This window comes from Lampetra planeri, chromosome 41 (genome assembly GCF_965212315.1).
Source record: "Lampetra planeri chromosome 41, kcLamPlan1.2.h2, whole genome shotgun sequence".
Classification (NCBI taxonomy): Eukaryota; Metazoa; Chordata; class Hyperoartia; order Petromyzontiformes; family Petromyzontidae; genus Lampetra; species Lampetra planeri.
The window spans coordinates 1,767,950-1,794,466 of NC_136147.1; the positions used below are offsets into that span (position 1 = coordinate 1,767,950).

General features: G+C 44.7%; 1 protein-coding gene across 1 annotated transcript in view; it reads left to right on the forward strand.

Annotated features, from left to right (window-relative positions):
- Positions 1-26,517, forward strand: part of LOC144732057 (tetraspanin-15-like) — a 249,423-nt gene that overhangs the window by 38,112 nt on the left and 184,794 nt on the right. The window contains exons 2-3 of the mRNA XM_078613289.1: positions 4,016-4,201; positions 9,136-9,210. Of these exons, the coding sequence (XP_078469415.1) occupies positions 4,016-4,201; positions 9,136-9,210 (261 nt within the window). The remainder of the gene's footprint in view (positions 1-4,015; positions 4,202-9,135; positions 9,211-26,517) is intronic.

Consider the following 26,517-nt stretch of genomic DNA (forward strand, 5'->3'; position numbering starts at 1 on the left):
TCAGTGAGCCTTGCTTGGTAAAATAAAAAATAAATAGTTTATAGCTTAGTTTATCACGATCGAAGGTGGAATATGCCCTTCATCGTTTAAATGTCGAATTGTGTTCTAATGAAGAAACACCTCGTCATGTGATTGGCCTCCCCGTGAAAGAACTGTCTTATCTACCAACGGTAGGCATTTATAAACAATACGAAACAAAACAACAAAACACTCAAATGATGTCCCCATGGCACTCACACTACACAATCCCTTCGACACTGCCAACATCCTCGAGCGTGTCGCCTCTGTGACCTGCTGTATATTTGCACAGTGCCACCGCGCGTTGTCACACCGCCGTCTCATTACAGCCACGGGCGACTCTTTCGCCACCCTGAATGGGTCTCAAGCGGCGTGGCCACAATGCTAGAAGCTGCTCATCGCAGTGAGTGAAGGCGAATCTCTCCCGTGGCAGTGAGTGGAGGGAAATCTCTCACTGGGACGCCTTCACAGCCGCCCCGAGACCTTCCCTAGGCACGAATCAGACTGTGGCGTTGTAGCGGTTTCTAATATGAACAACTTAAAATGTTCTTCTTGGTCCTTTCGGTAAAGTCACGTAGAAGGGAAATAATACAATAATAAAAATAAAACAATAAGCGTCCGAACGCTGTCTTTCCGACATCCCTGTTCTTCACCTGAGGACGGCTGCTTGCGTTGTGGCCGAAATGTCGTGAAAATTTTATTTTATTATGTTTTATTTTTATTATTTCATTATTTCCCTTCTACGTGACTTTACCGAAAGAACCTGCAGTCACGAAAGCTTTAAATCGAAATTTTACTTAAAATGTTATCTTCCTGGGGCAATTCACATTGAAAGAATCATATTTCTTTTTTAAAAACTATTTAGACACAACAAAACTATTTACAGTATAGGAAAGTCTTTTTTATTAAAAATATATATTTTTCGTCTCCAGCTGCTTAGTGGGGCAGCGCACCAACGCCCCTAGTGTACGAACCGTGCCTGAAACCTACCAATTCGGCTTCGATTCCCAGTCGTGGCAAACACTCGTGGCGAGTGATATCTAAACTTGTCTTGGGCCTCCTCCTTCACCAACCCGCACCAACCAGCGTGGTGAAGTATAGTCAAGCAACCCCGATGCCAGTATGGCGTGGGGGGGGGGGGAGGTCTTCGTTCAGCAGAGTATTAAAACGGACCGTTAAGTCACTAAACTCCCACTGAGAATTACAAATATTCTCATTTGACAGTCGTGCGGCAAACAGTCTCAGAGAAGAACAGAAAAAAGGCAACGTGAAGGATTTTATGGGAAGTCCCGTGTAAAATCCCTTAATCAGCTGCTGCACCGTGAAATTTCCGATGGGACCAAGCATCAGATCAAATAAAAAACGCCTACTGGATTACAATCTGCGAGTGGAGTTCAGAGACGATAATGTTAAAGCCACAAGGTAGTTGGTTGGCCAGTGTCCCAGTGTCATAAGCAGTCAATTTAAATGTGTGCATACACACGAGCCTTTCTCAGGACTTGGCATATCCCATTATAATTTAAATGCATGCATACAAAGTGCCCCGGCTGGAGGCTGATCGCATTTAATGTACCTGTCAACAGCGCTGTTTTGTTGAGCAAATATTAGCACGGAAAATTACCTTTCAAATAAAAAGGAGTCGTTTTTTCTATCCATGAAATTAGCTCTTACCGTCGGGATCCCATTAAGGGATCCCAGTCAATCCACTCGACACTTGTCTGTTTGGAGAAAGGATTGTTTTAATTGGCAGCTGTATATATTTTTTTTTTCACACTTCATTTGCATTGAGATAGACTTGCCTCATATATGATTCTTCAATAAGGTTATTCTAACCTTTCCTGTCTATGCCCTTCGTTAAATGAATAATTAATCACAGTTTACAACGCGCGCGCTGTGTCGATTGTGGGTGGCCGTTGGACCATTAACTTCACCGCCCTGCGCAGGTCAATGAAATGAGGATCCAACCAGGACCAATTGAGATGTGAATCGACCACGACTGCATGCTAGCCCCGGCTGGGAATTGAATTCAGCCCACGGAGTTCTTTTGCCGGAAAGGAGGAAGCGTATTTTATTGCATCAACAGATCACAGGGTCGCAGGACCTGCAAGGCTTTTGGAGCCTGTGCCATTCCCGTAGTGAGTTTAATTGCCGCTGTAGGGCTGCCACTAGAGTTTAAAAGACACCACCACGGGGCCAATAGGCTCTGCCTCGTTCGTCACATTATAGCCTGTGGCAGATAAACTCACTATGGCTGAAACCCTGCGGAATGAGCAGCAACAACTGTGATGTATGTTTTACTATTCCACCAGTGAGGGCAGGTGTTTGATGTGGTTCTTTTTGTTCGTTATTTTTGTGCATGTGTGTCTTTTTGTGCTTTTTTGCAACAGAACAACAATTTTAACTTTTTGAAAACTTTGCGGACTTAACAGAGGTTAAAAGTTAACTTCAACAATGTTCATACTATTATTCTTGAGCTGTCAATATAAAAAAAATGTCGTTATAATAGTTTGTGACGGCATGAACCGTCTAATTCTTTGACTCGAAAATACTTTTTTTGCGTGATTAAAAAATGAAACAATATTCAACTCTTCAAAATATAGACTGAAAAGGATAAATATAAAACAGAAGCCATGTCCCAGTCGGACCTAGTCATCCACATCAATGATGCAAAGTCCCATCGTGTGCTCTCTCTCTCTGCACATGTAAATAAAATATTTTTTAGTCATTCGGCCTTTTGGCTTTCAAGGCCAATATCATCTAGCTGCGTTCGTTTCTAAGCAGGTAAACCCTGGACCAAGCTCTGCTGATGAAACCCGGAGTTTACTCGCTCGGCATTTTGGTGTCGCTCCACGTGTTCGGAGCTTCTCCAGAAACTGCATCAGAATTCAGTTCCTGAAAAAGTTTGATGCCTGATATTTTGCTTCACTTGCTGGCAGCTTTTTTTGTCCTCTGCCGGACATCGTTCGGCATCACCTTTCATATCCACCTTTCCCCTACGCCATACCTCTATGATCTCATCTCTCCCTATTCTCTCCACCACTGTTCGAGAAGAAACACTGCATTATATTTCAATTGTACCAATATGTGGTGAGAATTGTCGGACATCGTGCCGAACAACCTAGACACGCAAAGGAGAGCTATGCCCTGCGCAACCACAATGCCTACATAGTCCTACACTGGAAACCCGCCAGATCGCTTCTGTGCATTTTTGCCAACAGACCCTTGATAGATTACTTATCATTTCTTATCTTATCTTCTTGTCGAAACGTAATTTATATAGCGCCTTGACCGAGGCGCTTTACAGAGATTTAAGAATGGATTTAAGAATGGTACGTACGAATGTAATGGCGAAGATGAGATCAATGGAATAGATGAGAGGAAGTAATCGGCGAACCTGTGATGCATCAATTATGTAAAAGCAATCTTGAAAAAAAACCCAGCCCTTAGTGAATCCACTGCTGGATGATGGCCGTGTTGTCTGCACCTCCCCCACACCGTGTTGTCAAAGAGTTTGACCATATTTCATCGCTTTGGCTAGCGCGTGCGTGTTCTAATGTTCTTTTGCGGGGAGATTTAAACCCAAAAAATATCCCGTTCAGGAAAGTCCGCAGTCAGCATGTTGCTAAGGTTTCGTGAGAATAATAACAATAATGTACTGCCTCTACCCGCATGGGCAACCCTAAACCGCATCCGCACAAACTATGACAGCACATGCGGTTACTTGATGCACAAGTTGTGATATGTACAACTGTGTCACCCAGAACAGACCATGGACTCGGTGCCCGATTCACAAACACGGAGGGGCATCGTCATGGCGATACGCTCCGCTACTCCTGACGCAACCACGTGGCTCAACCACGTCAATGTAAAAATCATAGTTGTCGTGCTTATCCATCAACGTCGGCCGTACAAGGAAGAAAGACAAATTATGAATATGCAGCGTTCAGGAGGTGCAATAGTAAAAACATTAATCGGTTTGCGGGCGCGTGTCTGACAGCTGCTGGGCATCACGCTGCTGCTGCTGGGCGCGTACTCCGAGGCGGAGCGGCAGCGTTACCGCACGCTCGACGGGAGCTTCCTGTCGCCGTCCATCATCCTCATCGTCGCCGGCTGCATCTCCTTCCCCGTGTCGTTCCTGGGCTTCGTCGGAGCTCTGCGCGACAACCTGACGCTTCTGCGCATCGTAAGTGGGCGCCTCTCATGATCAAGTGGGCGTACGGTGCCCGGTTCCCGGCGAGCGCCCGACGCGGTTGAAAGCGAAGTCGCAGGGTTTCGAGCGAAGCCTCGCGTCCCATCGGTGCATTTGCCCGTGAGGATTGCCCTGCGGCGAGCTGCAACGACGACGACGCGATTGGCGCGTTTGAACGCTTGCACGCGTGTGTTGCAGTTTAATTGGCTCGGTCAGATCGTTACGTAGCCTCGCCCCAACAAAATCTATCGTGAGTCAAATCATTGTTGGGCTTGGAAAGCCAACGGTTAAAACGGAGATGCTAGTCGACTCAAAATTGGAGAGTTGTGAGTGCGCGTTGCAATTCGCGGTGTCCCCAGGCCAAACATTGCCAATTGTGAATTGCCCTTTTCATAACGGTCAGCCGAGTAAATTGGTAAAACCAAAGGTGCAACCCTGCAGCGGCTTACATAGACCACTGCTGGTGGCAGGTCTTCCGCTAAACAGAGCTGTACAGAGCCCCCCACACCCCTAAGAGAAGGTATTTGGCCTACTCTTCCAAATTCGGCATAATATGATAAAATAAGAATTGGAACTCATAGAATTGTCTAAATGCATCCAAATATGAAGACGCTGCCCTCTAGGTTCCTTCCAAATGCAACAATTATCTGTGAAAGAAAATGACCAAAGACTCTGAAGAGATTTAGTGACGAGTCATTTTTTCTCATTAAACAAATGATTGTCATATCCAGGTGGTATCCCTGTTCTGGTGACGATGGATTAGAGAACATACGAAGGTTAATAAAATAATAAAAATAAAACATAAAAAAATAATTCTCAAGGAGACAGATTCTGTCTCCTCGACAGACCTGTTCTTCACCTGGAGACGGCTACTTGCGTTGTGGCCGAAACGTCGTGAGAATTATTTTATTATGTTTTATTTTTATTATTTCATGAATTTCTTTCTACGTGACTTTACCGAAAGAACAAAGAAGATGAATCCCTGCAGTCACGAAAGCTTTAAATCGAAAAATACGAAGGTTAATGACGTAAAAATAAGTGGGCTTTGCCAGGACGTGCCAGAAAAAATGGTCGATGGTTAAGAGTAATGATGGAGCAGAAGCGAAGGGATGGAACGAATCTGAAAGGAGATGGAGTGATGAAATCAGCTCGTGGGCAGATACTAGGTGTATTATTGCGAGGGATAGCAGCGGATTTGACGGGAAGGCCTTTATCCAGCAGTGGATTGATTGTGGCTAATGACGGTGATGCATGGGGTGGTTGGAATCCCTCTGCTGGTGACCTATGTGGTTAGGCAGCATTTCATTTTCGATATTGTCACAGTTGCATGCTGGGATACTTGTTAATATCACGCACTTTAAGAGGGTCGCGAAGGCCACAGCAGCGTTAGCAGGTCATGTTGCACTCATTATTGAAATTCCAACGCTGCGCTCCCATTCCCTGTGGTGGCGACACAATGATTTGACTCGGAGGTGTAAAGCCAATGCGGCTAGCCAGTAAGTGGTTAGCAGCATTGGCGGGGGGGATTATTCTCGAGGTTCTTGACGCACTCAATGGAAATAGAATGTCAATCGCTTCCGCCAGCAGCCCGTTACATTTCAATTGAATGTCCTCGCACGCAGGACGTTGATGCCCATTCGGGACGCACAGATTCACAGAGACGGAGAGAAAAACCAAAACAGAATATTACATTTGCCATGCAAATAAAAACTCCTTATTCATAATAAACGGTGTTGGGTTAGATCGCGTTATTTATAAATGTGTCGTAACCCTCCACCACCCGACACGGCCAATCAGCAAAAAAGTGTCACATTGACAAAAGACAAATAGTTCACTACTTTAGCCCACCGGTGTGTTGAAGAGTGAATCCACCGCGGGGAGAACATGCAAACTCCAAATGTGCAGGCGTCCAGGGTCGGGGTTGAACCCACGACCTCCTGTATACCACGCGAGGTAGTTAACATTTCGCAACCGTGGCACCCCTACTAATAATGGTACGGCAGCCAGAGGAGTGAAGTGGTGAGCACACTGACCACCAGGCAATACAAACCGTAATGCCCGTCATGTTTATTGTTGCTATTTGTGCTGAGATTAACGTGTGCTTGCCAGTACACTCACTGCCTCGATCTTTGTTCGCGAGTATAGATTTGCCACTCGTTTGCTATTAGTTAACGCTGAAACAGCAACGATAAATGACTTCAGAATTGATTGCTCGCCCGAAATAAAGATCAATACTTTATCACAGTGCAAAGCTTTTGGCAAAGGCATTAAGAGCTATTGCTGAAATATACCGAGATACTCAGATTAGTTTCGCATTTTTCTTTATAAGATATGGTATTTCCACGATTTTAGGCCCAGTTTAATTTTGTATTGTATTTGTTTCCATATTACATTTGAATAACTTTAATTGTTTGTCCACTAAATTGAATGATGTTTATCATTTGAAATATTGACCATTGGATTTTAATTTGTAACATAGTTCCATCATCTTGGTTCTTTCGGTAAAGTCACGTAGAAGGGAAGTAATAAAATAATGAAAATAAAACATAATAAAATAATTCTCACGACGTTTCGGCTACAACGCAAGCAGCCGTCTTCAGGTGAAGAATGAAACACTGCTTGCATTGTGGCCGAAACGTCGTGAGAATTATTTTATTATGTTTTATTTTTATTATTTTATTACTGCCCTTCTACGTGACTTTACCGAAAGAACCAAGATGAATCCCTGCAGTCACGAACGCTTTAAATCGAAATAGTTCCATCAGTAAAACTATTATTTAAATGTAGGTATCATATTTAAATAATTTAAGCGTATATTATTTTTTTCGGGCAACGATGGAACTTTTTCCAGGAAAAGTGCGGAAGTGGTGCCACAGAAGTAATATCACTTCTTCTGACGTCACATTTTCTAATCCATAAAAACTTTTTTTTTTGCAACACCCAAAATGTTGTATATAGGTCATAGATGTTGTATTTAGGTCTGATTTGACTATCGGACACGTTTACGTCATTATTCCACCCCTTCTCAATGTGCCTCAGTGTCCCTTCTGGCAATGAGAGAGACTGCGGTACGTTATGCAAGTGTTCTGCACTACAAAATGCAAACTATTTCTTACGGCATGTTGGCTTGTTATGAGAAGGCGACTTGGGTGGAGTCGTTGTGTTTGTACCGTGTAACAACTTGTAAAAGGCCATTGGCGCCAGTGGCATTGTTAAAACAGATTTTGTTTCCCTTATGTTGAAAACTTATCCCGTGGTAAATGTTCCAGACTTCCACTGTACTTTAACCCCCTTGGGCAATTCACACTGAACACTTTAAAGCCCACATGTGACAAGTTTTGTTTATATATAAAAGTTTTGGTGCTTTTGAAGGAGAAAAATCAACTTTAATTCGTGTTTGTATTCAATTATTGCAGGGTAAGGCTTCCCCCCCCTCTCCCCCCCCCCGGAAATTCAATTGCTTCCTAATACTGTACTTGGCAGTATACAATCCTTCCCTCTCTTACAAACATCCGTTCTGTAATAGTGTAACCGATGTTAACTTTGTGGCCACTGTAAAAATAAAATGTGTGTTTATGCTGAAAAAAAACAGCCCTTTAGGCTTTGGAACAGTGCTATTTAGAAACTGCGGAAAAATGTGTCAGGATATTCATTAGCGAGGCAGAGTTCAGTGATGCAGGGTAGTCCGTTTGTTAAAATGATTGACACAGCACCTCGGGGCATGCCCGGTTGCCGAACTGGCAAATGTCGGTAATAGCCATTTACAGAAAGAACCCATTCCTCACAGACTCCTTTCACCAGCAGCTTTCTCCCCCCCATAAACCACCCCCTAACACAACAAGCATTTTACCCACCCACCCAGTCAGTCACCACTCCTTGCCTAGAGCAGGAAAACTACTCAACCTTTCGATTGATGCATTCATACTGAGCAAGATAGGCATCGTAATGAAGAGTTTCAACGGTTCAGTAAATTACAGGGTGCATTAAATTGTTTGAAAAATTGCGCGCATTGCCAAGGCAGAATATCTATTGCAATAAGGTGCGCTAAGGACAGATGTGGCACAAGCGAGATAAGTTCGTGTGCAGGGAGTGAGATGGATTGGTGGCATTCGCGGGACCATGAGGGATGGAAATGGCATGAGTTATTTTTTGGAATTTGGGGGAGGTCTTTATATAGCAGTGGAAAGAATTCGGTTGATGTAGATGATGATGATGATGATGCAAATATGACAAATGTTTAAACTGTAAATGGGATGATGGGAAAACCCTACAACACCACGCAATGCCAAATAACAACTCAGCACATTCATTCATAACGTGGTAATTTGCCCGAAACGTCGTCAAACAATTCCGTTAATCCTGGGAGAGAGTGTTTGAGGCTTGTGGGCACAGCCCACTCTAGAAACGGATATTAAATGCCGAAAGTGTTCGCCCCCGCCGGGTTATGGGGGCCACAAGCCCACTCCCCCTTCGTGTCCTACTCCCCCTCCCCCCCCCGATAAATGGTTCAGCTGCGTCGTGAGTGTACCACTCGAATTATGCAGTCAGACTGAACGAGTTTCGCGGCGTGCTATAACGGGCTCGGGCTTCATTAAAATATATAATGATAAAGATAACCCCCCTCATTGGCCGGATGATACGAGTAGGCCATTGTGTGTCGTCGTAGTCGTCGTCATAACGGTCAATTTAAAAAAAAAATCGCCCGCAAAAACGATACGATTGGGGATGACACTTTGCAATGATGCCCCCTCCCCCCCCTGCTGCGATGAAACTTGCAGGCCTTGTTTGTGAAGCGCAGCCCCTTTCTTTCGTGACAGCCCCGTGAAAAATGAAATATGAAAGCGTGAATACCGCAGCGTTGCTGCGTTGCTGTCATTAACGTGCATCCCCGTGTGTGTTGCTTTTGTTTCGTTTCCTGTTTGCTGCAGTTCATCGGCAGCTTGTGCGCTGCCATTTTGGTGGAGTTGGTCGTGGGATTTATCATCCTCTTAGGGAAAGAACAGGTGAGTGTTCACCACAAAGCAGACTATTTACTGTTTTATTAATTACTCTAGTGACCTTGGTGTTTGGTTTTATTATTTACTCTTTGGCAGTAGTATTTGTTTAAGCAAATCCTCTGGATAACACATATGCAGTAAAAGAAAGCACACATCCAATTGCGTATATTTTCTGATTTATTATCAATGTAGTGCAAAAAATTGTTCTCGAATAAGTAGATGTTTGTGCCGAACGATGAACGTCCAGCAGAAATATATTCACGACATCTCACCTTCAATTGTTGTTGATCTGTGACCCTGCGTTAGCCTGTGGGCTCTAACCTTACCTCTCTCTACCTGAATGGTAATTTGTGATGCACAGACCAGGTTGCATTGTGCGGTGAAAGAATGTCAACGGTTTTATTTCCCTTGCACATCAACATGTCCCATGATGTGAAAACTCGACGTGGTGTTACGGGGCCATTGAGATGGCCCAACTCAATGGGGAATTTCAATTCTGGAAGAAATGGACGGCTGGCTGTTCGATGTTTGTGCAGCTTAAAGCGGTGGCTTTGGACTCTGGCGAGAGACCACGGTGAATTCAAATGATGATCACGCTTTCCATCGATGGGGCCTCGTCAATGTTAAACTTTTTAAGAGTTCAGCATCTCTTGTGCAATTTACACACGTAATTCGATTCTACATTCGGCATCTTTGTCTGTTAAACTGAATTCTCCCTCTGAGTGAGTTGCATCACCGAGTGTCACGGTACGGCTCGTGGAATATAACGCTTACAGGACGACTTCTGAAGCCGTCCCTGATTCCCACATGAGACGTCACAATTTCTCACACCTTGAAAACGATTGTTTGTTGTGTAGTGTTGCATGACAATGAAACTGACATTTGTTTTATTCTCAAGAGCTCCAATATAATTGGGGCTTTAGTCTGCCAGTCGGGGTGCGATAATTGCTATTGTATAGTTCCAATTGTGTAATTTGTGTCATATTAAGTGAAAAAATCAAACCTACAATTATGGCTTCCTGTGCACTCATCAAAGCATTGCCTCTACATGTGTTTCCTTTTATCAGGAATTTGTTTTTTTACTTTGAACAATCTAAATCGTAGTATTTGAGTGGGTAGAGGTGGTGCAGTGGTTTGTACATTGTGCTGTGGGGGCCGACATCCACCCTACCGCCCTCGCTGGGCAGGAGGGGCGCGACGTCCGCCCCTTCTGCTCCCTCCTCCACCGCATCGATCGGCTCCCGCCGAGCCCCCGCCGACCGAGTGATCGGCCCCCCACGCTAGCGCCCTCTCTGAGAGACATAGCTAAGCTGCTGGCTCACCACCGCATGGAGTTAACCCACACTCGCCCGTGTAGACCTTTGCCAACGCTAACGCAGGGCCGTGAACGAGCTCGCACCTACGGGTGATGATCTCCTAGCACGCGCGCACACGCTGCGGCGCCGTGTTCACTCTCCCGCGCACACCACCGCTCACGCGAACGCTGTGGACAGCGGCACGCTGGCGCCCGCATCTGCGAGCGATTATCTCAACGCGCATTCATGCTGCGGCTCCGCCCTCACTCTCGCCGCGCGTCCACCCACGCAGCCGCTCCACACAGGAATCACAGACACCACACCGATGCTCTGTACTAACTTTTATTCGCGGCGGAAATACACACTCCCTGGGGGAATATTTTGCGAGAAGAGCCTAGCCTACTGCTGCCTAAGTGCCCAGTCACTCAAACTTCCTACCACGTACCTCGAAGCTGTACGCGGTGAGAGTCGGAGGGAGAAGGGCGAGAGACAACTTCACCTATCACTGCCTCGTAGCGGCACTCGCTGGCATCACACGGATGCTGTGAGCGGCTCGAGCAGGCAGGACGGCAGGGAGTGGGTCGTGGCGGCCCAGAGGTTGAAGACAAGAGCGCGAGAGTCGTTCCGGGCTCCCCTTTAAATTCCCCGAACTTTCAAAATCCTGGCGTGACGTCGTACCACGCGGCCAATCGGGCGCCTACCTCTGATTACCGCTCACTTGGACCTTGTGCAACGGGGAGTGCTGCTGCTCCGCCCACCCGTTGTTTCCCGTGCTCATTAATTCTGACCTCCTGGTCTGCCCTTCTTGCCTAATATTCCACCCTCAGCCTCTCTCAATGTCGTGAATGACTCATTGCGGCTGGCCCAGTGAACCTCTTTGCGCCCATACAATTTTAAGCCAACTCAGGGGCACCGCAGTGTGACCTGTCCTGCGAGGGTCGGCCAATCTCCTGGCACCGGGAAACCGCGGGACTTTCCTCCTAGGGGCCCTTCGGATTAAAACCCGTCGTGCCAGGCAATCCCCCGCCAGGCAGGACACTTCGTGTGTGCGCTGCGTGTGGGTGCTGCGTGTGTGCACTGCGTGTGGGTGCTGCGTGTGGGTGCTGCGTGTGTGCGCTGCGTGTGTGCGCTGCGTGTTGGTGCTGCGTGTGTGCGCTGCGTGTGGGCGCTGCGTGTGTGCGCTGCGTGTGGGTGCTGCGTGTGTGCGCTGCGTGTGGGTGCTGCGTGTGTGCGCTGCGTGTGGGTGCTGCGTGTGTGCGCTGCGTGTGTGCGCTGCGTGTGGGTGCTGCGTGTGGGTGCTGCGTGTGTGCGCTGCGTGTGTGCGCTGCGTGTGTGTGCTGCGTGTGTGCGCTGCGTGTGGGTGCTGCGTGTGTGTGCTGCGTGTGTGCGCTGCGTGTGTGCGCTGCGTGTGTGCGCTGCGTGTGTGCGCTGCGTGTGTGCGCTGCGTGTGGGTGCTGCGTGTGTGCGCTGCGTGTGGGTGCTGCGTGTGTGTGCTGCGTGTGGGTGCTGCGTGTGTGCGCTGCGTGTGTGCGCTGCGTGTGTGCGCTGCGTGTGTGCGCTGCGTGTGGGTGCTGCGTGTGTGCTCTGCGTGTGGGTGCTGCGTGTGTGTGCTGCGTGTGTGCGCTGCGTGTGTGCGCTGCGTGTGGGTGCTCGGCGTGGGGGCCAGGGGGGAATCGCGGCGCTGCCGAGTTGCTTCGCGTCCGTGCCACTACAGTGCTACGAACACAGCGACCCGAGTTTGATTCCGGCCAACATTTGAACCGGTCCTCAGCCTCCCCCTAGGTCGACTCAGCCTCAAATGAGTGCCTGGTGTGGCATGTAGTAAACATCTTCACTGGGGAGACAAAGGCAGCCAGGCGTGGTGCTGGCCACCCACCCCCTCGTTTCGTGTACAATGCCGGGCTTCTTAGGTGCTCGCTAACAGCACTTGCCACAAAAGTCTGTTCCGTCTGTGGGTGGGGGCATCTTTGTCTTTGTAGTATTTGAAGGACGCTTCTGCCGAAGGTGCCGTTCTGTCACTCCTCCTTGGTTCGCGCCAACGTGCAAGTCACACATAGGGCCCCCCCCCACTTCTCATAACAACTCTAGCGGGTGGCCTGTAGCTGACTTGGTGTGGGGGCAACAGCTGCTTGTCAAAGCAGATCATTGTGTTCTCTTGCGACCACCGGGGAGATGGAGGTATTTGTTGTGCGTCCCTACAACACCGTTGTTCGTTGTTTGTTGAACGCGACCAGGTGAAGTGTCTGCTTTGTATGGTAACTGATACATTCATCTGCGCCACTTATTTTGTTAAAATTGGATTAAATAAACACCGCACCGTGTCATTTAGTATAAGCCTCAAATAATAATAGCGTGAATTTATTTAACTTGATTAATACTTCTTGGTTCTTTCGGTAAAGTCACGTAGAAGGGAAAAAATAAAATTAAATAAATTAAACATAATAAAATAATTCTCACGACGTTTCGGCCACAACGCAAGCAGCCGCAACGTCGTGAGAATTTTTTTTATTTTATGTTTTATTTTTATTATTTTATTATTTCCCTTCTACGTGACTTTACCGAAAGAACCAAGAAGATGAATCCCTGCAGTCACGAAAGAAGCTTTAAATCGAAATTTGATGAATACTTTGAATGTTTTCAGGAAAATTTGTTTTAAACTGCTAAGGTCAGGGAGCACGCGCACACTGCTCTGAAAACCGGCGACCTGGGCTCGATTCCCGACCACGACCGACATCGGTGACGGGTGATGTCTGATCCGGGTCGTGCGCCCTCCAAGAGGTCAACTCACTGGTGTTGTTCGACATCAGCGCCGGGGAAACAAAGGCGACCGTGAGTGGTGCTGGCAACTGGCCATTCCAGTTGGTGTCTGTCAATTATTTGGGTCACTAAACAATGGTTCTCAGTGCCGCTACGCATGGGAAGGCGGAAATAGTTTAACATCAACCAAGGACAAAAGAAGTGAGAAAGGCGTTTGAAAATTACTAAAGAGAGAAAGGCATTTGAATGACGGTTGCCCATGGAAACGAGATTCGTTTGTTATCGCCGCATGCAACGGAATGGTGGAAACACGCTGCTAAACCACACATGCACGCACGGCAACAGGACTTTCATGCAAGGAAGTCTTTTCTCAATGAAACCCCGGAATACCTGCCGTTAATAAGCAACCGGTGTTCGGTACGACTTTATAATACCGATACGGAGGCATCGGTATCGATCAATGGGCAAGTCAAATCAAGCACCACTCTTCTGTGTGGTGATGCAATCAACATAATAACAACCCCGATATCAAAAGTAGTAAAAGTGTATGCACGTCTCAATATTAATAAGGGCTTTATACCACAGGTCCCCAAAGTAGCTGTGATACTTATTGATGAATGGACGCACAGCCTGATATTCTTGGTGAGCGGGTGTCTTCTCTTGCCTGTACGAGTCGTCGCGCACGAGATGCCAGATCGACGTTGACAGCACGATGCGCGGATACACAAAAATCACGAATTGACCAATGTATACAAGTTACTTATTTCATTTCTTATTCGATCCGTCCCACGTGAAAGAACCTCCCCTCTTTCCAATTGACGAAACTTTCCGCGGTGTGGCGCCTGCCTTTTTCGGAGGTGGATATTGTTGGTTTATCTTGACACAACTGCGAGCCCGTTCCCTTCATGGTCAGCAAATGGGAGGCCTTCTCTCCCTCTCTCTCTGTGCCCAGGTCAGCTCTCGTTGCTGTGTTGCGTTGTGACTACAAGGTCACTTCGACTCTGGTCCGTGGCCTCAAGTCCTCTCAGTTAAAACACTGATATAGATAGAAAAAAATATGTTATGCAACCACAGCAACTAATTCATTATTATGCTGACCAAATTTTTTTTAATGGTATACCCACGACACCACACCGCTCCCTTTGTGTGTGGTGCCAGTCTTCATAGGAGCTCGCCAACAGCACTTGCCCCAACAGTGTCCGTAAAGATCCCCCCTCTTTGGCTTTGAAATAATAACAACCTCTTATTTTATAATGCGCCTTTCATATTGAAGTATCTCAAAGCGCCGTACGTAAAGATAAAACTGAACCCACAAGTACAGATACAATCTAAGCGAAATAGGAAGTTGATAATAGCGATATCAATGACTAGTCTCGAAATTAGAATGAAATGGAGATCTATGTTAATAGCGAGAAATAACAATAATTACAGAGTAATCCAATCGGACAATTAATTTTTGTTGTTATCTTAAGTTACGGGGGAAAGCCAGCAGCACAAATAGGTGCGTTTTCAGACGGTGATTGAAATTCGAGAAATAATAATAATTACAGAGTAATCCAATCGGACAATTCATTTTTGTTGTTATCTTCAGACGGTGATTTAAATTCGTGAAACGCACTCGAAATCCCCCAATGGACGGAGGAAGGGGATTCCACAATCACAGAGCCTGGCTGTGGACGTCTCTTGTAGAACATCACAGTATTGTGCAACTGCCAAAGTGCCACCTACTGCAATGATGTGATGTTTCCCCCCTTAGTATCCATAATCATTACTCCGGCATATGTTCAAGGTGTGTGCGATGTCAATTTCAAATTGCGGTTGGGTGTGGGTCTGGGTGTCTCTGTCACCGTCGGGGGGCTATGATGAGCTAACGAGAAACCTAGCCGGAGGTATTGATTGTAATTTCTTTACCGATAATCTGACGCACGTTCAGTCATTCACGTGTTGCCGTGCGCCACCCATGCATCAAAAGCTTTAACTTTAATGTTGCTATTTTACTCACGTGTTTTATAATAATATATTTTTCTATCTGCTAATTTGGAGGTTTTATAATTTAGCCATTCATTTTCATGTCGCTTCAAACTGTGCGTCGCTGTTGAAATCGAATATCCTTCTGTTACATGTATTGTGTGTGACTCTTAATCGCTGCTTGCCTACTCTGCACGCATTTGATCATAGCCAAATTTTTTTCCAGATGAGAACTTGAGGCTAACATGGGCTACTTGTAAAAAGATCGCCCTGGTCACGATGGCCATGAACGTAACATTGGAGAGATGACAAAAATACATATCTAGTGCTCTTCAAGTTATCATAAATGCAGCCGTAAGGTACAATACACACATGGAGACATGCCTATGTAGCTAGTTGGATCTTAAGAAAGAAAAAAAGCCTAACCCACAACATTATAACGACAATAAGTAAAATAAGTTAATGGATTGCAAAGGATGGACATTTACAATAGGGTTAAACAATAGGTTGCAAACTAACGAAACCACAAGGGCAGAAGAGATGCGATTCATAGATAGACATTGGAACTCCTCTTATCCAAAATGTCAGCTTTCTACCCACACACACGCGCTCACAAAACGCTGATTATAATAGAGTCTTCAGATTATTTTTTTTATTTTCCAGGATAAATAATTGACATCACCGGCAGCAACAGCAATAGCATTTTCATCATCACCACCATCATTGATTTAGTGTCGTGGAAGAGAATAGAGTCCAAAGTTGGGGTCCATGGTCATCGTTTTATCACCGTGAAATCGCATATTGCGGGATGGATTTAGTGCCAAATCGTATCTTGCTTACACATCTCTGTGAGTGAGATGACATTAGGATGCCCTCTTGAGATTAAAGTGATATTAACAGCCCTGGTGGTCACACTCATGATTCACTCTCGGGCATATTGCCGACGGTTTTTTAATTCCTCAAAATACAAATTGAGGCAGCCTCCTGCCTACAGCCACTGAAGCGAGGAGTGGGCATGTCCATGTTCCTATGACGAGAGCTACTTGCTTCATAGGCCGATCACTGTTGACTTCTCGACAAAATTGTACTCGTTTTATTGACCCCCGAAGGGACAACAGGATGTGTCAATGCCCCCAAAGCAGTATTTGAACTCCCAACCTTGCGATCGCGGGCCGCTCACTCTAGCACCAAGGCAGCCGAAGGCATGGGCAATGTAAATGGTAGTTTTGTAACGCGGGGGTCAATGCGTTTGCCCATCTGACAGGTTTGGTGGCAATAGGTGAGTCACGTTTCTCAGTCAACCAGCAATTTCTGTGTAGAATTGCAAAGCATCGTGGGTTACTTTAAGTAAGACGCCAGCCACTTATATAATCATTCCCAGAGGGGTCACAGGGTAAAGCGGTGGAGCAGTGTTTAGCGCTGTGCTATGAACCCGGTGACCCGAGTTTAATTCCCAGCCACGGATAACATCGGTGGGGAAATGCTATCCAATCTGGCCCTTTGACCCCTTCGCAATCCACACAGTGACCAGCAATGCTGAAGGATGGCAAAGCAACCCACGTGACTGCCGCGGTGTGGCCTTCATCCGAGAGTGGATTTACCAGAGGTGGGACAAAGTCATTGTTATGCAAGTCCAAGTCGAGTCGCAAGTCATCAAATTCATGACTCGAGTCTGACTCGAGTCCAAGTCACATGAATCGAGTCCACATCTCATAGGTGGGACAAAGTCATTGTTATGCAAGTCCAAGTCGAGTCGCAAGTCATCAAATTCATGACTCGAGTCTGACTCGAGTCCAAGTCACATGACTCGAGTCCACATCTCATAGGTGGGACAAAGTCATTGTTATGCAAGTCCAAGTCGAGTCGCAAGTCATCAAATTCATGACTCGAGTCTGACTCGAGTCCAAGTCACATGACTCGAGTCCACACCTCTGGGATTTACCAACAGCTGTCATTTACGATTGTTATTAAATATTAGTGTGAGTCCTGCACATGTGTGTGCCAATTTTTTTTTTACAAAAAATACATCTTCCCTTACAACTGTTGCTTCTCAGGTCTCTCTTGAAAAAGAGGCAAATAAATCGAATGAGAATCTCCGTTGTTACGGTAAATAATGAATTGGAGTTGTGATTTGGATTTTATTGGCGAAATAAGTTCCCGAATATCCAGCTCTGCAGTCTGTGATTTGGTTTTACCTACATTCCCCATGACAGTGATTCTCTGTGATAAAGTTAACAAAAAAATTCTGCAAAAGTTATTGGGTGCAGTCTCAGCAGGTTGTGGGATAATAAAAAGTAAAAGCAGGGTAGCATCTGTTTAGTTCCTGAAATGGAATTACGGTGATATCCATCAAACAATGGGGCCCCGAAACTGAGGTTTTTTTCTACTCGTATTTGCACAGAAATAACGCCGGACTGGATTATACATTTGTCTAGATCTCATCAGCAAGATGTAGCCCATTTATAACAAACATTGAGTTGCCTCAGAGTGGAGGAATGAGCCATCAGTATTCACAGTGGTGCACCCCATGAGCGTGCAGAGTGAGTGATTTGGCACAATGTTCTTTACTTTGGTGAATGCGATTTAATGACTAAATGGTCGTCTGTTACACAATGTCCAAAACCATCGGCTAGACAGACGCCTTCACTGTTTATTTGCTCATTTCTTTTGTATTTTCACCAAAAGCAGCAGGCCTTCACGGTTTGTGGTCTCTTTGCCAGAGGTGTGGACTCGAGTCATGTGACTTGGACTCGAGTCAGACTCGAGTCATGAATTTGATGACTTGCGACTCGACTTGGACTTGCATAACAATGACTTTGTCCCACCTATGAGATGTGGACTCGAGTCATGTGACTTGGACTCGAGTCAGACTCGAGTCATGAATTTGATGACTTGCGACTCGACTTGGACTTGCATAACAATGACTTTGTCCCACCTCTGCTCTTTGCTGACTGGAGCACTGGTTGATGCCGTGGTGGCATTTGCTAAAGGGGACCATTGTATGCAGGTAGTGATCAATTATGCATCAAATAGTTTCGTACTAAGAGAGAATGCTATTCATGCGATACAGGGCTACAGGTAAAACCCACAGATCCATGTACCAAAGCCATAGTGAATGTGTGCATACAATCTAGCTACCAGCTTTTAAGATGTGGCACATTGCTCTCAATCCACAAGTCATCAGCACCCACCTCTGGCTCACGGACAATTCAGTCCATTTTCCTTCTCTCCTTGAAAACATTCACTATCATTCCTGCTTTTATTCAAATGGTTGTCACTCGTTGTTTGTCCAGGGTCAAGGCCTTTATTTTTTTGTTACTCTGCCTATGAGCGACCGCCACTCTCGATTATACAAATTAGCCCGCTGTTTCTGTGCAGATTTGAGATGCGGTCACATGTTGACGCTATAAAAAGCTACCTTGCGTTTTAATTAAATGTATTCTCTCTCCGTCTACCTCACTGGCCTATGTGCTGTGAAGAAACGGCCATTGCCCAAAACGTCGCATGTTAAATGTGTTATTTTCAAGGCAGGATACATATCCAATGTTGATGAATTTATTGAAATTTTCTTTTTGGTTATTTGTGCCTGTGAACGAAAAAATTATGCTCTGGCAGCACTGGTAGGCACAACGTACGTACGTACGGATGTTGAACTTCTTTCGCACCGTACGTAGCCAACCGTGCTAATCGGAGGTGCGGGGGAAGGACAACAAACTGAACACAAAAAAGTAGTTCTAAAGAAATACGTTTTCAATCTAGATGTTTCTAAAGTGCACAGCCCCAGTGGTTTCCTAAGATCGGAAGAGTATTCCAGACGGCCGTCCATATGCCAGGTTCCGCATGTGTTTGGTAAAGGCCTCTCTTATGAAGCCTGCAATTGAGAGCTTTGCACACCAGAGTCGGTATGCTGTCTAATGGAAAGTGAGTAAATGAATGTATTAAGAGTCGACATATTGCTCCCGTGTAGGCGTACTTGCCGGGAAATATTCAACACAATTCCACAATTTGCCCAGGGCTTGCTTGTAGCAATATTGGAAAATAAATGAATTGCCCCGTTTAAAATGAAATCCGCATCTCCGGCAGGTTTTATGAGATAACAAAATAAACGTATTCTAGTGTGTTTTCACCCGTGGGAGTGTGTTTGTGTGTACATAGTAGTGAGATAAAAGCTGATGGGTAAAATCAAGTTTCTCTCCACTTTGGAAAAAGAGTGATTTATTTCCGATTCCTCAGCATGCTTCCAAAAAGACACAAGCTAATTTCAAGAGAGGAATGTTTCACCTTAAGCTTGAATTTAGTGTTGAAAAATTGGCAGGAATTGATATTCTTTTACAATTTATACTTTGTTGATTTTTTGTGACTCACTGACCTTTCCTGTACTCTGCACTCCTGTCAGTTTTCGTAATGTTTGTTGTAACTTTCTTACCAAATCTGTGAAAAAAGCTTCATAACTAATTGGATTCCTCGAGTCTGACTGAAGGTCATGATTCTGAAATATGCCACCATTTAAATTGAGCTATTTGTAGACGTGGTGTTTTTGTGTTTTTACAAGTTTTATTCTCAGTTAAATAGCATAGAAAGTTAATATTCACACACATGATTCCATGCTGTTTTATCAATGAATGCATCTTGATATTAATTAGAGATGAGATTTAAAGACGTTACTGTAACAGTACCACAATAAAATCCGTATTGTTAGATCACATGCGCTTGATAATTATGTTCACATTGTAAAGTCAGCTTATCGTGGGAAGGCTAAATATTGCACATCTAAAATGTTTTCTATTTTCAAGGAGCTATTTCCTTCGTAAATTTTTTGCTTAGCAAACTTGCTCGGCAACACTTGCCCGAGCTGCGACGGAGTCGGTTTATCCTGGATCGGCCTCATCTGCCATTTCCAGTCCCATAGATATGGCAATGTATGCAAGGGGTCGTGGGTCCGATCCCGACCCCGACTGGACGTTGAGCCTCTTTCACGCCGTACTTTGCCAACCATGCTAAACAATTATCTATTTTAGTACAAACCTTTTTTTATATAAAAAAAAAAGGTTTGTACTAAAATAGAGAATTGTTTCGTATTTAGTTTGTTGTCCCACCGCCCATACTGCTGTTTTTTTATCAATAAAAAAAAACTGTTGGATTCATTGATGCAAGTTTCTAATTATAGGCATATATAACCCCAGCCCACTGTGTCTCATTATTCTGGCCTTTGATCTTCACTGAGAAGAGTGGTTCTCATTCAATAAGTTCGTAAACCGCGTGTCTTATTCTTGCCTCAGCTGGGATGTCGATGTCTGACGTTGCAGCACGCCTGCACCACCCTCTCTCACACACGCCGGAGTCTCCGGGAGTTGGTGATGAACCACCTTGATGCCCGGAGTTATTCCCGCACCAGCAGGGTCCATAACATGACCACACTGGGTCACGAAACAGCACCCCTCTGCCCTCGCTCCCACTCAGTGCACCACAACGTGAACGTAACAGATTATAATTATCTAAATATTCCCCATTAAATTGCCCATTAATTATTTGGATGTCCTAGAATTACCCGTATAAGTTTATTACGAGTCATTTGCCATAATTTAAGGGGTCACCCACGAGTTGCCATAAATAACTCATTAATTGCACTTCACAAGACGCTAGCAACAAACTTTAAATTACACACAGCTTCGCCATCGCTTACGCTAACTACAGTATAATTTATAGCCTGACCCCGGCTGTGCCATGCGAACAGCCAAATAAGCCTGACTCCATGTGTGCGATTAACTAGGGCCCAAATTCCGCCCACACAATTCACAACGTTCATCGCGCAACATTACGAAACAAAGTTACGAATGTATTCAATTAAAAGTTGATGAATATATGTGTATAAAACCTGTAACATAATCAGGTAGAGTACACCCTGCCACCACCACCACCTGAATGAAGAACCATACACCCCTCTTGTGGATCTTACACTCTTTTACCTCCTGAAAAATATCGTAATCAAATTTGGCCAATAATGACAATGTTACAGAAATTAAATGTGTGATTTGTACTATTCAATCATGAATGATGGTCTCAGATTAGTGGTTCTTAACCTGGGTCGAACCCACCCCTTTGGTGTGCGAGATGCCCTTTCTGGGGGTGCGAGACTTGGGCAGATTTTCTTAGAAGGTAAATCATCGAAATCACAAATGAAGCACGCGCACGTAAGTGCAACTACTTTGTTTCATCAAACCGATGTAGTCAATAACATTATACATTTGTTTACGATTGAGAACCAAAGGGTTGCAAGGCTGCAGTCAATGTTAAGAACCACTGTTTTAGATTATAATTAAATACTCTTTAGGTTCTTTCGGTAAAGTCACGTAGGTATAAAATAATATAAATTACGACGTTTCGGGCGCAACACAAGCGTCCGTCATCAGGTGGGAAATGATGGACGCTTGTGTTGCGTCCGAAACGTCGTGATTTAATTTATTTTATACTTTATACCTATGTGACTTTACCGAAAGAACCATAGAGTATGGATCCTTGCAGTCACGAAAACTTCAAATCTAGAATGACACGTGTAGTTGTTGAATCTCCCTTATGTATACACTTAGTTGGGCAACGTGCATCTTCTCTTCACAAAAAAAAACTCAGTCTTGCCACGTGCACAATTTAGAATATTTTTTTACGCCTTCGGACAGAAAAAAACATCGCTCGTTGCGTTAGACGTTCGTGGTATGGCCACCGTGACAGGTTGATATTTGACATTTTTTATTAAATAAAAAAAATGATGATGAAAATGAAAAATATGAATGGACATTATTCCTGAATACGCCTACGGGCAATCAGGTAATGGACTTGCCCCGCAGCTTGCGGCTGATGCATGCACTACTGATTTAATGACTTATCCACTTACAACATCGCATTTCCCTGTGTTATTTGGCATTTATGCGCTGCAGCTTTCTATATATAGGCATATTCTTTCTTGTGAATCGAAAAGGACGCATGTGCTCTCAATCAATGAGCGATGGGGCCGGACGGTTGCTTTGCAGAGCGGGTCCGATCCTTGCCTTCACGGGGTGCAGTTTAAATTGTGTCGGTTACAAAATCCCGACGCACGTCCGGGCATTCCTTTGTGTCACGTGGTGGACGTAAGACGGAACCGAACAGTTTAATGGAAATGTACTTCGTCGAGCGCTGAAAATGTGCTTCATTTCCAGGCACAACTTTGCTCCGTTAACGCCTCCTCGGTTTTGTTTCGAATTTTCTGCGGGTGCTCCGTTGGGTGCGGTTCGCATATCGCTTTGACACTGCCAGCCCTGCTTGCTTTCCTTTCACAAACATTGTTTGTGTGGTTGTGCATGTCTCTTTTCGACCCCCCTGCCATCACTAACGTCAGTAATGGGTGATATCTTAACCTGCCCTTGGCCGCATCACCCCCTCGTACACGACGCCAGCCTTAATAGGTGCTCATTAACAACACTCGTTCCAGCAGTCTCAACGGCTATATTGGAGATATTTTTTTATTTTGCGTGTGGTATGTGTGTATTGCATGATGTGGTGGTTCGTGTTGTGCTGGGTGGGACTTTTGCCATGTTTTTTTGTTTGTTAAATGTGTCAATTTGGTGTAATACTCTAACCTCATCATCATTGGCCATGATTAATTCACTCCTGGATGAAGGTCTCCCCCCAAGCCGTCACCAGTCCTCACACTTGGCTGTGTTCAATTCGCGTGGATTGAACGCTGGAAGTGAACACTGCAACATAGGCTTTCCAATCTGTGAGAGTTATTTCAATTTCATGGCCCGACTCAGCCCATCATCTCTCCCAGGTGAATAAAATAGGTTCCAATTTGTTGTTCTATTGAATAGACTAATTCCAAAATAGAAAATGTGAAATTTCCACCACTGACTCAGCGATGCCAATGGAGAATTAGCATTGCCTTGCTCCTGTTTGAGAATGGTGAATCTCTGACTTTGTCAAAGCAGGGATTTAGAATGTGTTTCTTTGTGTCGCCTGGCATCTTGGGCCATTCAAGCATGGCCATTTCCTTCTGCGATTTTCTCCTCATAATGCCATTTCCACCTCTCTCTGAACCTTGGTGTCAATATGGGAGTCTGAATTTATGTCAGAATCTGAATATGTATTTATACTGGAGGAATCCGATGAGTTATACAATCTCTTTTTCACAGATGTCCAGTAGACAATATATAACATGTCCCTTGACATAGCTATGTGGAATTTCTACCAATTGCTCAGCGCTGACAGTAGAGATAACCAGCTGAGAGATAAAGAGACTAGGACGAGTCATTTGTAAGAGTGGCCTGGATCACTAAAATGACACAAGCAAAGCAAATAAATGTATTATTTGGTTCTTTCGGTAAAGTCACGTAGAAGTTAATTAAATAAAATAATAACAGAATACGACGTTTCGATTGCAACAAAAGCAACCATCATCAGGTACAAATGAATGAGAAAACAAACATAGTAAACTTGGAAATATAGTGCAATACAACACAGAGAGTCGGCCAACACACAGTCAGCACCCCACCTGGTTGATTACGTTCCTCCAAAGATTGCTAAATTTGAGAGAGGGACAAAACATAGACACACAGACAGACACACAAGCAGAGAGAGACAAACAGAGAGAGACACACACATAGGCACACAGAAAGACAACGTCTCTGTGTCGAGGCCTTAAATAGAGAGAGAGGGGGGTGGTTGGGGCAAAATGAAGCAAATAAAATTAAGTTCTGCAATTAAGAAAGAGAAATCATAACGAAAACACAGGTATGTCTTTCGTGCTTGCTTGAGCAGGAAGATAATGACTTTCATTCACCAATAAAGATTTAAATTACATTTAAGTAAGAGGTGGCGGTGCGTGAATGTAATAACATTGTCTTAAAACCAACTTCATAATAATTGTGATATTGTCCGCGTGTATTTGTGGCATTGCACCTCTGTTTTAGTGTGAGCGACATGGCAATGAATATATTATTTTGCTGCTTTAAATTCCCACTTAATAATCCACTTTGTGGAGCTATCATTTGTGGCCAGGTCGCTTCTGAAAAATAAGTGAATAACTTAGTGGGCTTTATCTGGCACGATAAAAATTGTTACGTTTTATTTGTCTCTATATTTGTTCGTGATTTGTTTACCTTTCCTATACTCCGATCGTGTTTTTGTGTTGTTGTTGTTGTAATGTTCTGACCCGCACCAACTGGAACATCTGTGAAAAGCAGCTCTCTAGCTTATCGGATTCCTCCTGCAATAAATATTCTGATTCCGAATACAAATGTTCAGATGCGATTGATAAGGTATCGGCATGCTGCTTGAAGTCACCGAGATAATTAAAATGTGTTGGAATTATCGGATTCTTCAGACGATATTATGGTGAATCTCCTGGGTCTCTCTTCCGTGCCTTACTCGGGAATATATCTGCGAAGTGAACAAATGACAGCTAGCAAAGTGAAATGACGGCGGCTAAAAAAAAAGACGCAGGCAGATCAACAAAGCTAAATCACTTGCATGCCAAGAGGCCCGTGCCGTTGCGCACGTAGCGATCGCCTGTGAGTCTGTCATAACATAAAGAGGGAAAGGCAAAATAATTTCTGAATGTGCGTCTGCAGCTCACGAGACGCATCGTCGGTGCCGTGAAATCACTCGATACGGAGCAGCGTTCGTGTCCACATCGCGCTCGGATGAATTCCCCGCGAGGTTCTCTCAGTTTTGTTTTGGTGACGCTCCTAAATCCGTCGCTGCGTCTTCTTAGGCAATAACATTATGAACAGCAGCAGCAGCTACAAGAATCTGGAATATATTATTATTCGTATTATTGTTGTTGTCTTTTGGCAGTGCAGGTTTTTCCAATAAAATATGAGAATGTCATAGGTCTGTGAGTGTCGGCAGGCTGAACCTCACTCTGACTCATGAAGCCAATATCACGAGGGGCTTTGTAAAGCCAATACGTTGACGTGTTTGCAGTTTTTATTTATTCCTTTCTCGGGTTGTATGTTGTGTGCCGGGGTAGCCTGATGATCATCATATTTACTGCTTGGCCAGTTTGCACATTTTTGGTTCTGTAGTGGCCCGATAAAATGTGCTGTGAATTATTTAAAAGGGGGGACAATTCCTCTAACACCCCACATTATACAGTTATTATTATTGCACAGAAGCCTCGCACAAAAATGCAAAACAAGTATGTATCCACCGCTGCCTTTTGCGTTGAACGTCACCTCATCGTTCAGAGGGAGTGCTCTTGCCAATAACGTCTGACAAAGACAGTGGCGTTTGCTTCACAAGTATGGCTCTGCTGATGGGACCCAGAAAGTTGCAACCGGTCCAGAGTGTGCTTGCTTAAACAAATTTGTTCTGGAAAGCCACTAGGCTGACGGACTTAACATTATTTTAATAATATGTGGAGGTACAGAACAGCAGTCTGCTCATACATGTTATTTTTTGTAAGCCAGTTGATTATGTTAGCCTGCACCTCGGATGCTTTCTGTTCAATTGTTCCCTGTTCCTCCGCACGGATCACTTTGTATCTAGAAGTTCAATATCTATGCTGAACTTCTTTTGCACCGTACGTAGCCAACCGTGCTAATCGGAGGTTGAGGGGAAGGACAACAAACTAAACACAAAAAGCAGTTCTAAGGAAATCAGTTTTCAACCTAGATTTAAAATTGCAAAGCTTCTAGTGGCTTCCCAATTTCAAAAGGAAGAGCATTCCAGACGGCCGCAGAAGCGCATCTGAATGCGCGCGATGTGGTGACCACCTTCTATGTTTGCTGATTAGCCAGAAAGCGCTGCGAGGATGACCGAAGTTTGTTCTGTGCTGATGCACTACCGATCTCCCTTGCAAACGAGCTGGGTAACTGGCTAATTGGAACTTCCCATGTACAAATAAACATTGATACATACATATGATTAGAAAATTTGACTAAGGGTGGCTACTATGTGCAACTGCCCTCGCTTTGAGTGGCTCACGTGTGTAGGTGTGCGAGTGTGGAAGGTCAGTGGACAGCTGTATCAGAGTAGCTATCTCACTCTGCTAAGGTCTATGAGAACAAGATATGATTCTCTTCAATACAAATTGGTAGAAATTTTTCTGGAGCTACATCTAAAGCGTGATTCTAAGCTCTTCCCGTGGGAGCTAGGCCAGGTGAGTTTATACCCAAAGTATTTTGTATCCCTATTTTTAGAATTCTTTTCCGAGAGTGCTGCTCTTACATTTACAGGTGTAAGGCAGCTGTCAGAGGCCGATATTGGCTCTATCGCTGCTGGCACTGACAGTTGTGACTCATATGATTCCAGTGTCGCA